Raw genomic sequence first — 15,702 nt, 5'->3', positions numbered from 1 at the left:
CCAGTCAGCATGAACATCATCAAAAAAACTACAAACAGTAAGTGCTGGAGATGGTGTGGAGAAAAGGGAACCCTCCTGGACTGTTGGCGGGTATGTAAATTGATAGAGCCACTATGGAGAACAGTGTGGAGGTTCCTTAAAAAACTACAACTAGAACTACCATATGAAACAGCAATCCCACTACTGGGCATATACCCTGAGAAAACCAAAATTCAAAAAGAGTCATGTAGCAAAATGTTCATTGCAGCTCTATTTACAATAGCCAGGAGATGGAAACAACCTAAGTGTCCATCATCGGATGAATGGATAAAGAAGATGTGGCACATATATACAATGGAATATTACTCAGCCATGAAAAGAAACAAAATTGAGTTATTTATAGTGAGGTGGATGGACCTAGAGTCTGTCATACAGAGTGAAGTAAGTCAGAAAGAGAAAGACAAATACCGTATGCTAACACATATATATGGAATCTAAGGAAAAAAAATGTCATGAAGAACCTAGGGGTAAGACAGGAATAAAGACACAGACCTACTAGAGAATGGACTTGAGGATATGGGGAGGGGGAAGGTTAAGCTGTGAGAAAGTGAGACAGTGGCATGGACATATATACACTACCAAACGTAAAATAGATAGATAGTGGGAAGCAGCTGCAAAGCACAGGGAGATCAGCTCAGTGCTCTGTGACCACCTAGAGTGGTGGGATAGGGAGGGTGGGAGGGAGGGAGACGCAAGAGGGAAGAGATATGGGAACATATGTATATGTATAACTGATTCCCTTTGTTATAAAGCAGAAACTAACACACGATTGTAAAGCAATTTTACCCCAATAAAGATGTTAAAATAGAAAATACTAGATGGAAAGTGCTTCAATCATATTTGTCTTAAAAAAATAAAAAATAAAAAAAATAAAGCAGAAACAAACACACCATTGTAAAGCAATTATACTCCAATAAAGATGTAAAAAAAAAAAAACTACAAACAGTAAGTGCTGGGGATGGTGTGGAGAAAAGGGAACCCTCCCAGACTGTTGGTGGGAATGTAAATTGATAACAGCCACTATGGAGAACAGTATGGAGGTTCCTTAAAAAACTAAAAATAGAACTACCGTAGGAGCCAGCAATCCCACTCCTGGGCATATACCCAGAGAAAATCATAATTCCTGAAGATACACACAAACCAATGTTCATTGCAGCTCTATTTACAATAGCCAGGACATGGAAGCCACCTAAACATCCATCAGCAGAGGAATGGCTAAAGAAGGTATGGTACATATACAATGGAATGTTACTCAGCCATAAAAATGAAAGAAATTGTGCCATTTGCAGAGAAATGGATGGACCTAGAGACTTTCATACAGAGTGAAATAAGTCAGAAAGAGAAAATCAAATATCCTATATTAATGCATATATGTGGAATCTAGAAAAATGGTACATATGAACCTATTTGCAAAGCAGAAATAGAGACACATGTATGAAATAAATGTATGGACACCAAGGGGGAAAAGGGGGTGGGATGAATTGGGAGATTGGGATTGACATATATCCACTATTGATACTAAGCATAAAATACATAACTAATGAGAACCTACTGTATAGCACAGGGAACTCTACTCAGTGCTCTCTGGTGACCTAAATGGGAAGGAAATCCAAAAAAGAGGGGTTATATGTATACATATAGCTGATTCATTTCGCTGTACAACAGAAACTAACACAACATTGTAAAGCAACTATACCCTAATAAAAGTTTTAAAAATAAAAAATAAAAAGAAATATTTGATTTGGGAATTCCCTGACAGTCCAGTGGTTAGGCCACCATGCTCCACTGCAGGGGGCATGGGTTCGATCCCTGGCTGGGGAAATAAGATCCCACATGCTGCGCAGAGCGGCCAAAAAAAAAAAAAAAAAAGAAAAGAAATATTGATCTGTAAGTGCTAATATTTAAGTCAACTAGTAGAGCTCTTTTAAAATTAATTTTATATCATCTGGAGGTAGAAACATCATATTTATAATGTGCACACAGACATACATACATCCAGCTAGACACAGAGATCTCATAGTTTTCCTGCTTGAGTTTTAAAAGGCCTCTTTTCCCTTTTTTTTTTTTTTTAAGTTTTAGGTTCTACTAATTGAGCCAGGGCTGTAGTCTCAGGCAATGTGGGCTATGTTTACATTTCAAGGACATGATAAGAGTTATAATTTCCAATATTCTCCTAGGAGTGCTTTTGTTCTCTCAGGGTCAGAATTTTAAAAAGATGTTTTATCAAGGCAGCTTATTCTAACTGTGCACACAAAAAAACAGTTTTGGAATTTCAAAAGTGTCCCATCCTGGCCATTGTAGGGCTAGATAAGTACTTGCAAGTATTAGCTCTGTACCAATTGTACATGAACCTAACTGGAGTTCCAGTGGGTGGCTTCCTGTCCAGGAGCTGGTAGGCATTAAAAGCACAATTTCCCGCCCTTAGTTTTGTTTTTTATAGTTTCATTTTACTATAAAGGACAAATATTTCCAATATGTCACTTTTTAAAAAGAGGTCAGCCAACTCAGTTCACTCCAAAGTTCCTTCTAGGCTTTTCCTGCCTAGAAATTCCCTCTAGGTTCTCTGCCTAGTAACTTTCCCCTAGGTTCCTTCCACTAGGAAATGTACTGGTTTGTTATCTTAAGACTCCAAGTCTTAAGATAACAAACAGCTCAAATAAAATTCATGGACTGTCACTTAATGCAAGGAGACCCAGATATCAGGAAAAACTCACTGAAGCACCTGAAAGGTGCTGTGAAGCTGGAGGGGCTCACGGGGCCCGTTCTTTGTACCAAGCGCTGGTCCAAAGTAGACTCCAGGCGATTTCAGGTGGGTTTCTCTGACATGCTATGGGCTATGCCAAGCAATGTCATTGGAAATAATCAATAAACAATCTATAATAGGAATAGAAAAGTGTTTTATTTGGCCCAAATTGAGGACAATAGTTGGGGAGATAACCTCTCCAATAACTCTGAGAAACCACTCTGGAGAAGCATGGTTTTCAGCACTTTTACATCTTGTCAGAACAAAGAACATCAAACAAGTCAGGCATACATTCTTTCAAGGTTTCAAAACTAAACAGATCAGCACAGCACATACACAGCGAGTCAATAAGTCCTTGGCACCTGGGAAGGGCGTCTTATCATCGAAGGAATACCAGCACTGCCATCCCAGGAAAGGAGGCATTTAATCTTTATTTTTAATATGGACATTCTTCTAATCAATGCACCCTTTAATGATTAAAGCAGATGTTTGGTAGACCACAAACAGGCTGTTTTATCGATAGTTTAGCATAAAGTTTAAGCTAAATCATTTATAAGCCAGAATGATTTCCCCGTACTTCAATATGTGAAAATTTCTTCCACTACAGAGATGACAAGAGGATGGAGATCAGTGGGCAGTGCAGTGTCCTGCAAAAAGCTCCAGCTCTGGGGTCACTTGGATGTAGTATGAATCTTAACTCTGGCATCTATTAGTGGAGCAGCCTAGGGTTAGTCACTTAACACTTCTGAACTTCAGAAAATTTTTAAAAATAGGATCTACAAGGATGAGTTGTTTTTAAATTTAAGATTATGATCTATGTGAGATATGTACGTGTGTGTGTGTGTGTGTGTGTGTGTCTGCACATATTTTCCCTAGGAGCAATGGTTCGTTATTGGCTAATTCAGTGTTCATGGCAACTTTATAGAACATAATTCCCATGAATAATAAGAATCAACTGTATATAATATGTTTCTACTACTAATTTTCAATTTACCAATTTTAGACATCATCTGTGGACTTCCACGTGTAATAGATGAGTATTAAGTTCTCTTATAAAACTCCCACCTCCCAATACAGTTATATTTAGACTTATTTTTATTTTAGTTCTTCTCTTGGTTACTTTTGTTACTTCAAGTAATATACTAAAACCTTGATTACTTGCTTATCAACCATATCTCTGGCATCCCACAATGTAACATGAGGCTTTTAGCACCTCTAACATTTGCCTTCATCTATTCTTTCTTTCTTCCACCCTCAAATTCTGTCACCTGTGCATTTATTTTTGCATTGTTGATGTTGACTGGAGGGTTTTTACCCCAACCGATTCTCTAAATTCTCTGACATAAATTGGGTGTTCTTCAAGTCAGTACAATTTTGACACTGGCCACCTGGAGTAGCAGCAGACCTCACAGGTTTAAGAACTCAGTCCCACAAGACTGCCCTCACTTCAGATGCCAGTTCCAAGAATTGCATCCCCAAGTTACCTGTACTCTGTCTGACTTGGTTACAAAGTCATGGGTTCCCACAATCCCCCTCCCTCAGTGCCCAATAATTTGCTAGAATGACTCACAGAACTCAGAAAAAACGCTGTACTTACTACTTCAGTTAATAAGAAAGGATACAAATGAACAGGCAGATAAAGAAGTACGGAGCATGAGGTCCAGAGGATGGCAAGTGCAGGGGCCTCTGTCCCTGTGGAATTGGGGTGCACCACCCTCCTAGCATGTGGATGTGTTCACCAATTCAGAAGTTCTCCAAAACCCATCACTGAAGGGTTTTTATGGAGGTTTCAATACATAGGCATGATTGTGGCAGTTAGTGATTAACTCAAACTCCGGCTCCTAATGATTAGAGGGTAGTACTGAAAGTTCCAAGATTTTAATCAAGGCCTGGTCTTTCTGGCAAGCAGCCCCCAGCCTGAGGCTATCCAGGGCCCTGCCAAGAGCCACCAGTTACAATGAAAGACACTCCTGTCACCCTTATCACTCAGGAAATTCCAAGGGTTTTAATTCCAAGGGTTTCCTGTGTGTCAGGAACCGGATAAAGACCAAATATCTTTCTTATTATATCACACTGACAATGTTTACATTCTGTTTCATAACTATAATTAAGTCTTATTTGCTTTGTTTATAGGTTAATTTTTTAAATTGAAAAAGTTATATTTCCTTTTTCATGTCCATTTACTTTCCTGAATTTTCTAAATGAGTTTATTTTTTTTTTGCCCTACTTTTCTTTACCATATCCCAAATCTTTTTCCGAATTTCTCATAACATCAGATATTCTACGATGTCTTCTTTTGCCCCAGAGAACTCCTCCCAGGGCAGTCAATTCTCCTTTGCTTTTCTGGATTGGATCTACTGTTTCCTGCATCCTAGGTCTTCCTCTCTGTTGATTCACTTCCTTGTTTTCTAGAGCTCATTTTGAGAATGTTTCTAAGACAGGTTTTGTGAGAATTAAATTTTCTTAGTCCCAGCATGTCTGAAACATATTTGATTGATGGTCTGACTGGGTATAGAGTGTTCATTTGGGTTCTTTTGTAGATAAGCTGTTTTTTCTTCCTAAAAGCTTTTAGGTTTTTAATATTTCCACAGTGATCTTCATTTCATAATGCTGTACTTTGGTATAGCTATCTCTTATTTATTTGATGGGTATCCAGTAAACTCTTTAAACTGGAGGTTCATGTTCCACATTTCTGGGCAGTTTCTCACATTATTTCTGTGATAATTTACCTCACTGTATTTTTGCTCTTCTCTTGTATTGACCCTCTAGGTTTCTTATCCTTTTACTCATTTTTTTGTGTTAAATTTTCTCATGTCAATTATTTCAATAAAACTGGAAAAAATAAATAAAATAAAATAAGGATTTTTAAAAGTTTGTTTCTCTCTTATATTGGGGGATTTCCTTAAATGTTTGATAGCATTTGAGAATGAGGATATAGCTTTTTTGATCTATTTGGGAGGTTTCACTGATACGCTTTGATTTAGGGTAATTGAGTGGGGAGTTGGCCTTAATACCAAGTAACGTTTTCAAAGGAAACATTTAACTTTTTTTTTTTTAATAAATTTATTTATTTTAGTTTTGGCTGCCTTGGGTCTTTGTTGCTGCACGCGGGCTTTTCTCTAGTTGCGGCGAGCGGGAGCTCCTCTTCGCTGTGGTGCGCGGGCTTCTCATTGGGTGGTTTCTCTTGTTGCAGAGCACAGGCTCTAGGTGCGCAGGCTTCAGTAGTTGTGGCACTCGGGCTCAGTAGTTGTGTCTCGCAGGCTCTAGAACGCAGGCTCAGTAGTTGTGGCGCATGGGCTTAGTTGCTCCACTTCATGTGAGATCTTCCCGGAGCAGGGCTCGAACCTGTGTCCGCTGCATTGGCAGGTGGATTCTTAATCACTGCACCACCAGGGAATCCCGGAAACATTTAACTTCTAAGGACCAGAGCCCTCTGGATTTGGGCCCGCAGGGTGGAGATCTGGCAGCCATATATTCACCCTGAATGTGACAGTGAGGGGACTGACTATTCTTTATAGAGACTTTCTATTCATTCCCTTGTTTTTGACAACACATTTCATATCCACTGTCTGTCACACCTGATATTTCCAGGACTTGAGTTTCTCTGAGAATATTCTGGAAAGCCTCAGTTACATTCCCATTTTCACTCCTAGACTATGGATTTCACTACTCTGCTTCATTACTAACCATTTTGTCTTCAATTTTCTATCTTCTAGGAAATCTTGAAATCTCTTATTGGCTGATGGCCTTTCTCCTGTTAACCTTTGTCATTGTAGGTTTATACCTTTTTATTCCTATACTATAATTTTAGCAGGGAGTCAATAGGAAGGAAAGATAAGTATGAGTTTTCAATCAACTATTTTTAACCAAAAATCGAAATATGAAGTTATATTTAGAAAAATAAAGGACCATGACCGTTCTCACACTCAGCATTCTGGATTTTTCAAAATCATACCTGCTACTATAATAATAGCTAGTGTTTATTGAACATATATTACAAGAAAGCAGGACAGAAATCATTCCAATATTTCTAGACCACCTTACACCTGCATTGGGATTTGGAAAGAGCTCACTGTGAACCTTTTCCTGCTAACCTGGGTGTAAACTGTCACATTTTCCCTGTGGTGCAGTCTGAAAAAGTTAATAAATTCCTACGGGTTCACCTAAGTGACAGTTCCTCCCCTTCTTTGGTCCCTTACCTCTGAGCAAGAAAGGAGGAGAGGTGAGCACAGTCTTACCTCACTGGGATGAAATGCAACAGCCTCAAAGTCTCCAATTCCTCCTCTTTCCCAGAGAACACCCCCACTCTTTCTTATTTACTTATTACTCTAGTAATAAATAAAGTTATTGAACATTTTCCATGTTTCAGGCTCTGTGCTCTGTGCTTCAGGAACATTCTCTCATTTCACAGCACCTTACGAGATGGGTATAATTACTCCCATTTTACAGAACCAGAAACTGAGATCAGACAGATCTCAGTTTCGTCAGAGATCCAGATTAAAACATGCCCAAGCCCTCTGATCTGTTCTGTCAGCAGTACCAACAGGTGAACCCAAATTTGTCAGTTTTTAAGTCCTGAACCATCATGCTATAAATTCACTGCCGGGGTAAAAATACCAGACATGGGCTCCAAACCTCAAGCCAGTTTGAAAACTCTGGGTTACAACAAACAACCATCTGTACATGGACTTTTCTCCCCCTGCTCACTGGAGGTCATAGCTGAATCCAGAACCCTGAACCCTCCTTATCCTCTTAGTTAGTTGCTTCAGGGTCAGAGCATGCTCCTGCCACCACCTTCCTCCTCCTCCTCACTTTGAATAATTTTAGACTTATAGTAAAGTTGCAAAAATGGTACACAGAGAACTTGTCTACCCTTGTACATAACCACAATACACTTATGGAAACCAGGAAATTAGTATTGAAATAATACTATTAACTAACCTACTGCCCTGTTCACATTTCACAGGCCTTCCCCACCGATGTCCGCTCTCCATTCCAGGACTAAATCCAGGATCGCACATGGCATTTAGTTGTCACTTGAGTCTCCTCTGATCTGACACAGTCTCTCAGTTTTTCTGTCTCTCATTCTCACTTCTGAAGAATATTAACTACTTATTTCATAAACTATCTTCCAATTTGGGTTTGACATTTTCTCATGATTAAATTGAGGTTGTATATTTTGGGCAAGAATACTACAGAAGTGATGCTGTGTCTTCTCAGGTGTGTGAGGTCAATATGCATTATTACAGATGATGTTCATTTTGATCACTTGATTAAGGTGATAACTGCCAGTTTTCTCTACTCTGAAGTTACCATGTATCTTTCCCTATGTAATTGACAAATACTTTGTAGGGAGATATTCTGAGACTACAAATATCCTGTTTCTCAACATACTTTTACTCATTTTATAATCCATCAATGATTCTTGCCTATGATTATCAGATGGAAACCTCAGGTACATCTTGTCTTTGCATCTCACTCACTTCCAAATTAAAGTTATGTCTATGTGTGCCTGAGCGAAAGGGTGTAGGTCATAGGCCTGTGCCCTAGCCGCAAGGGAGGTTGAGAATTTGAGCTCCGATTTCTAGACTGAAATAATAACATAAGAATTTCTACAAATATGTAAAGAGGACTTTCCAAAGGTGGTAGACAGCCATGAATATGAATGATGTCCACTATGGTAACTAAGATATTTTAAAGTGAGAAAACAAAACACAGAAAAATATATGTATAGAATACTACCATATAAAAGTTAAATAGTCTATGCACAAAGACTATCTCTGGAAGGTTCAAGAGGAAATAGTAACAGTTTTCTCCGGGGAAGGGAACTTCATTATCAGAAGAGGACGAACACTTAATTATCAGTGTATATTCTTTTGTACCCTTTGATTGAGATGGATGCTAAGGAAGGAAGAAGAAAGAAAGAAGGAGGGGAAGGGAGGGAGGGAGGCACCATCTTTCTTGCTCCTCTCACTCTCAACAGCAGGGAGCAAGGCCTCCTTTGCTCTTCCTCACACTTCTTCATCCAGTGCCTGTCGATACATCAAGACACACCTCTTTACCCTGTCAGGGAGAACATTTTAGAACTTGCCTGGGCATAGAAAGTGCTCATTATTTGTACAGCTGGAAAGGAGGGTGTAGCTATAATAGGCACATTCTGCTTCTTTGCACTCAATAGAATGTGTTGTCCACAAACGTGAACACAACTGCTGAGTCCCAAGGACTCAGTGCAAACAAAAATACATTTTCGGTGACTCTTGTCATTTCTTAGTTGCCAGACTTGCAGAATGTTTATAAGCTGAATGCACAACACAGAAGTTTACATTGGGTAACGGCCTATTTGTTTTGTCAAATAAAAGCATCAATCCAGAAAAAACACCTCTTTTCTCCTTCTAGCAGCTTTCTCATTCTCTCTAAGTTAATTATAAAGAATTGTTTAAACTTTGAGGGCTCATGTGGTGGAAGTAGAAAGGTGTTAGAGGAAGAAAGTCACTTGTGCTTCACAGGTTGAAGTAGCCAGGATGGTCAAAGGCCCTCTACTGCTGTATTTCCCTTTTCTGTTCAGCGATTAAGAACATGGACACATCTCTCATCCACTCCAATGTACTTATTACCAAGCTCATACTGCTCGCCATATGACAGGCCAATAAATCGAGAAACAAGCTATTGGTGCAAGGAATAGCGAATTTACTTAGAAATCCAGCAGACTAAGAAGATGGTATACTAGTGTCCCAAAGAACCATCTTCCTGGAGTTAGAATTCAGGCTTTTTTTTACAGTAAAAGAGGAGCAGTGTGGCTGGTTGTTTCAAACTTCTTGGTGCTGGAATCCTTTGTGCTTGCAGCTATCCATGTAAGTCAGGTCACCATGTTCCTGTAAACCTCCAACAAGGTTCCTGTAAACCTCTGTTCCACAACATTTTATCTCTACATGAATGAGAAGTGTTATATCTTTAAAGGGAGGCAGAGCCTTGAGAATGGGCTATCATGTACATTTCAGGTTTGTTCTTTTCTGTTACACACTCATATCCCACATGATAATGCAAACATGACTAACTTACCTATTGAGGGTAATGATTCTCAGGCCAGCTTTGCCATATATAAGTATCTGATAATAGTTATTGTTTCAATATTTGCACCATGAACATGGAAATTTTTAAGATCAGGAAATACATCTCTTGAAGTACAATAACTATCTGCTAACTAAAAAATACCTTAAAACATTTTTCTAGAGACTACAGTTTATTGTAGGCAACTAAATCTTCCAATTCCATCTCAAAACCCATCTCCTCTCTGAAGCCTTTTCTCATACTCCCCACCACACCACACAACTGGGAGAGGTACACACCTGGGAGAGGTACACATCCCTCCTCTGTATTCCTTCGTATCATATTATGATACGAAGATAAAGTCTGTGCCTAATCTGAGCATTCTCAGCACTTGTTTTGGTGTCTAGCTCACAGTTATACAGTGGCTGAATGAATAAATAAGCTTATTCATTGCTTGATGAGTATGTATGGATTAAATAACAGACTCAAAATGTTGATTCTGCTTGTTTTTTAAGAGGGATTACGGTGAGTATTGCTTGTTTATATATGTATGAAATTTTGAAGTCCAGAATATACTTTTTAATACACTTCTAAACTAGAACCTTAGGGGATGAGTTGGACCTGCATCACAATAATAACTAGGTAGTAAAAAAAAAAAAAAAAAGCCTAGGACATTCGATATGGATGAAACTAAAAAATATAATGCTGAACAAAAGAAACCAGACACAAAATAGCATACATCATCCAACTCCATTTATGTATGGTACAAACATCAGCAAAACCCATCTGAGGATTAGAAGTCAGGATAATGGTTACTCTTGGTGAGGGGTGGTAGTAACTAAAAGGTGGGATTAGGGGGCTTCTGGGGACTGGCAATGTCCTGTTTCTTGATCGGAATTTCATTACAACACAGGTGTGTTCAGTATGTGAAATTCACCAGCTGTATATTTATGATTTGTGTTCTTGCATATAAATATATAATATTTCCATTAAAAGGCTTAAAAAAGAATTTAGGCCAAGCAGAAAGCTTAAAACCAGTTAAACTCTTTAGCGCAATCCAGATATTTTCAACTAAAATGGAAAAACAATTTGGCGTAAAGAAAGCCGTTACTGCTTCCTGATCATATCCAAGATCCTGAAGACAGTCTATGGTCTAATCAACCATGCACAGTCTCCAGAAAGCAAGTCTTAGACACTTTCTGCCCCAAATAAGTGCATATTTGCTCAGTCGGTATTAGGCATGTGGGGAAGTCAGATCACAAGACAGCTGACCACTTTCCTATAGTTGACAAACTCTACCAAATTAGGAAATTCAGTTTCAAATTTTTTAATCATTTTAATTATAAAATCCCATATTTGCTGACGGTTGTTCAACTGACCTTTTCAAATTAAATGTAAAGTACTTTCAAAACCATAATAATGGCTGAATATGGTAATGTCCAAGCAAAACAAAGATTCCATTTCTAAATTTTACATCTTAAATTAATATTTAAGTTATCAAAAGCCTTATGTACTTGACAAAAATCGCTAAAGACTATTATACTGCATAAAACTCCTCCATGGACTGAATGCAGTTCTGGTGGTGGGAATTCCATCCCTTTACCCATTTTACAGATGAGAAAACTATAATTTCCTGTCTATTTTATAACCACTGATTGTATCCTCAAAGCTCAACCCCAGGCCTGGTGCATAGTAAACACTCAACAAAAGTGTGTAATTTGTGCGAAGGAGGCTTGGAGAGGTTGTGTAACTTCCCCAAGGTCACCCACCCTTCCTGCTCTGTTCGGATGAATCCCACAGGAGGGTGAGCGGAGCGCTGGGTGGTGAATGTGAGGTGAGCCACCCAGACTTCCGCGAGGGGCGGGGCCTTGGGTTCCCCCAGGGTCTTCCATCGTGCATGTTTGGGGTGCCTCACCCTTCTCAGGGGTTTACACCACCCTCTTACTCAGAGATGAACCGCTTTTGTTTCTTCCACCTGGCGACCACAGGTCCTCCAGGCTCTCTAGAGGGGAGGCGGTTATTCCCGCCTGAAGCCGGGGCTCCTGGCGCGTGGACGCACCCCGGGGTGTGAGTGACTGGTACACCCTGAGGGCGGGGAAGTAGCAGGACCTTAATCACCGGGCTAGTACTGGGCGGGCCTCGGGGAACCGGGAAACTGGAGGCGGTCTAAGGGAGGGTGGGCAGGATGAGAGGTCGCAAGAGGGGCACGGGGCTGAGCCTCCGCCGGGTTCTCCCCGCCCTCTCGCCGCGCGGTAGCCGGGCGACCACCCTTTGCCCGTGAAGTCTGCGGAGCGCCTCCTCCTCGGGCAGCGGGACCTGGCAGGCGGGGGCTGGGCGTGCAGCCGCCTGCCCGCTGTGCTGGCCGGCCTTGCCCCGGGGGCCGCGCGGGGCGGAGACTGGGCGGCGGGGGCGGGTGCCTGTCTAGGTGGCAGGTCCGCGCGCAGCCCTCGCCAGCCGAACCTCGCGGAGCAGCTGCCGCCACCGCGCGCCCCTGGCTCGGCCGCAGTGGCCTCTGGCCGGGTCTCCAGGGGGCAGCGACTCTGCACGCCGCAGGCTCCGGAAAGGAGGTGGGTGGCGAGGGGCCGGGACCAGGCTGGGAGGGGAGGCTGCGATGGGCGCCAAAGGTTCCCGAGACCCCCGCCCCTGCCTTTCTACAGCCCCTTGCACTTAAATGGCTGGTGAATTAAAAACCGCGTCCTCGGCTTGTGACCACCTTCTCCGTCCTTGCGTATCTGGCTGCGCAAAGTAAACTGTCCGTCCAGCCGCGGGGGGGGGGGGTAGGTGGCAGGTTTATGCCCACCCACCACACTCCCCTGGGCCCCAAGACCCTGCAGAGCTGGCAAAAGACAGGCCAGAGGCCTTTATGGGGGTAGGGGCAGGTTTTTACCCACCCACCACACTCCCCTGGGCCCCAGGACCCTGCAGAGCTGGCAAAAGACAGGCCAGAGGCCTTCGGACCCACTCACTGATCTTCCAGGGGAAGCGTTGGGTCTATTTCCCCCCATCTTTCTCTCTGTCTGCTTGCCTGCGTCTGTCTGTCTTTCTTGATTGAGTTTTCTATAAAGGACCCGAGGCAGTGGGCAACTGGGCTTCCCCAGAGGAAGGCAGGTCTGGTGGTGCGCTTTGCCTCTTGTTCTTGTCTTTAACTTAGATGTGCTTTCCTCAACAAGTAACAGCTTGCTGAACGTGAGAAGTTCGCTCAAAAAGGCGCAGAAAAGATAGGAGAGGAATGTGGGGAAACCAGATTGCCTAATTTTAGCCAGAATTTCGTTGTAAGGGAATCACCATTTATTGCCTAAATGAGAAGTGTTTTGATTGCCCAGGTTAGGAAAAGAAAAAACCATCTGTCTGATTGCTCACGAAACAAGCAGTAAGGGTCACCTTAAAAGTAAGGTTATTTTCTTTATGTACAAAACATTTTAAATAACAAAACCTCAAATCATAGCATTTTAGAAATTGTAAGGATCTTAAAGTCAAATACTTAAATGGCATGTTATGAGTTTGTCTATGAAAGAGTTATCTTTATTGTGTCCTCACTGGGAAAGATTTATGTTAGTAGGAATGCTTAGTGAAGGTACTGAGAGTTTAGCTCAGAGTTTTAAGAGTTGTACAATATATCCTTGTAGCTTATTTTATTTTTTTTTAATTTTTTTTATTGGAGTAAAATTGCTTTACAATGTTGTGTTAGTTTTGGCTGCTTATTTATTTTATACATAATAGTTTGTACCTCAATTTCCTACCCCTGTCTTGCCCCTCCCCCCTTTCCTCTCCCCACTGGTAACCACTAGTTTGTTCTCTATATCTGTGAGTCTGTTTCCTTTTTGTTATATTCACTAGTTTGTTTTATTTTTTTAGATTCCACATATAAGTGATATTGTACAGTATTTGTATTTCTCTGTCTGACTTATTTCACTCAGCGTAATACCCTCCAAGTCCATCCATGCTGTTGCAAACGGCAAAATTTCATTATTTTTTTACGGCTAATATTCCATTCCACATCTTCTTTGTCCACTCATTTGTTGATGGACACTTAAGTTGCTTCCATATCTATTGTAAATAATGCTGCTACGAACATTGGAGTGCATGTATCTTTTCTAATTGGTGTTTTCAGTTGTTTTGTTTTGTTTTGTTTTGTTTCTGATATATACACAGGAGTGTTATTGCTGCGTCATGTGGTAGTTCTATTTTTAGTTTTTCGAGAAACCGCCATACTGTTTTCCACAGTGGCTACACCAATTTACATTCCCACCAACTGTGTAGGAGGGTTCCCTTTTCTCCACATCCTTGCCAACATTTGTTATATGTAGTCTTTTTGATAATAGCCATTCTGACAGGTATGAGGCAATATCTCACTGTGGTTTTAATTTGCATTTTCCTGATGATTAACATGTAGAGCATCTTTTCCTGTGCCTGTTGGCCATCTATATGTCTACTTTGGAGAAATGTCTATTTAGGTCTTCTGCCCATTTTTTTAATGGGCTGTGTTGTTTTTGCTTTTGTTTTTTACTTGAGCTGTATAAGCTGTTTGTATATTTTGGAAATTAACCCCTTGTCTTTCACATCTTTTACAAATATTTTCTCCCATTCCATAGGTTGTCTTTTCATTTTGTTTATGGTTTCCTTTGCCATACAAAAGCTTTTAAGTCTAATTAGGTCCCATTTGTTTATTTTTGCTTTTATTTCATTTGCTTTAGGAGACAGATCAAAAAAAAATATTGCTACAATTCAAGTCAAGGAGTGTTCTGCCTATGGTTTCTTCTAGGAGTTTTATGGTTTCTGATTATATTTAGGTCTTTAATCCATTTTGAGTTTATTTTTGTATATGTTGTTAGATAGTGTTCTAATTTCATTCTTTTACATGTAGCTGTCCAGTTTTCCCAGCACCACTTATTGAAGAGACTGGTTTTTTTCCATTGTATATTCTTGCCTCCCTTGTTGTGGATTAATTGACAAGTGTGTGGGTTTATTTTTGGGCTCTCTGTTCTATTCCATTGATCTATGTGTCTGTTTTTGTGCCAGTCCCATACTGTTTCAATTACTGTAACTTTGTAGTATAGTCTGAAGTCAGAGAGCATGATTCCTCCAGCTCTCTTCTTTTTCAAGATCATTTTGGCTATTCGGGGTCTTTCATGTTTCCATACAAATTTTAAAATTATTTGTTCTAGTTCTGTGAAAAATGCTGTTGCTATTTTGATAGAGATTGCATTGACTCTGTAGATTGCCTTGGGTAGTATGGTCATTTTAACAATATTAATTCTTCTAATCCATGAATATGGTATATCTTTCCATCTGTTTCTGTTGTCTTCAATTTCTTTCTTCAGTGTCTTATAGTTTTCCAAGTATAGATCTTTTACCTCCTTAAGTTGGTTTATTACTAGGTATTCTATTCTTTTTGATGTAGTGGTAAATACGATTGTTTCCTTAATTTCTCTGATAATTCATTGTTTGTGTATAGAAGTGCAGCAGATTACTGTATATATATTTTGTGGTCTGCAACATTACTGAATTCATTGATGAGCTCTAGTAGTTTTCTGGTGGCATCTTTAGGATTTTTTATGTATAGTATCATGTCATCTGCAAACAGTGAGAGTTTTATTGCTTCCTTTCCAATTTAGTTTCCTTTTATTTCTTTATCTTGTCTGATTGATGTGGCTAGGTCTTCCAATACTATGTTGTATAAAAGTGGCTAGAATGGGCATCCTTGTCTTTTTCCTGATCTTAGAGGGAAATACTTTCAGCTTTTCACCATTGGGTATGATTTTAGCTGTGGGTTCATCATATATGGCCTTTATTATGTTAAGGTACGTTCCCTCTATGCCCACTTTCTGCAGACCTTCTCAGAGGTCACCATAGTCCTGGCTTAATAAGTGATC

The 15,702-nt window shown here is 40.3% G+C and overlaps 2 protein-coding genes across 6 annotated transcripts in view; both read left to right on the top strand.

The window, feature by feature from the left end:
* The window catches only part of LOC132506223 (pyridoxal kinase-like), a 50,865-nt gene extending 38,354 nt beyond the window's left edge, over positions 1-12,511 (top strand). Inside the window, 1 exon segment of the mRNA XM_060124776.1 lies at positions 12,086-12,511. Coding sequence (XP_059980759.1) covers positions 12,086-12,511 — 426 coding nt within the window.
* Positions 12,213-15,702, top strand: part of FERMT1 (FERM domain containing kindlin 1) — a 67,257-nt gene continuing 63,767 nt past the window's right edge. For 3 of the 5 annotated variants that reach the window (XR_009535176.1, XM_060122701.1, XM_060122698.1), the window contains exon 1: positions 12,214-12,396. The gene's annotated coding sequence lies outside the window, so the exon portion shown is untranslated. Of the gene's footprint in view, positions 12,397-13,152; positions 13,218-15,702 lie in introns of all 5 variants that reach the window. The other 2 variants (XM_060122699.1, XM_060122700.1) reach the window with 2 other exon arrangements.

The sequence above is a fragment of the Lagenorhynchus albirostris genome, chromosome 15 (genome assembly GCF_949774975.1).
Source record: "Lagenorhynchus albirostris chromosome 15, mLagAlb1.1, whole genome shotgun sequence".
NCBI lineage: Eukaryota > Metazoa > Chordata > Mammalia > Artiodactyla > Delphinidae > Lagenorhynchus > Lagenorhynchus albirostris.
The sequence above is the reverse complement of the archived record's forward strand: the minus strand, read 5'-3'. Positions and strand labels throughout refer to the sequence as shown.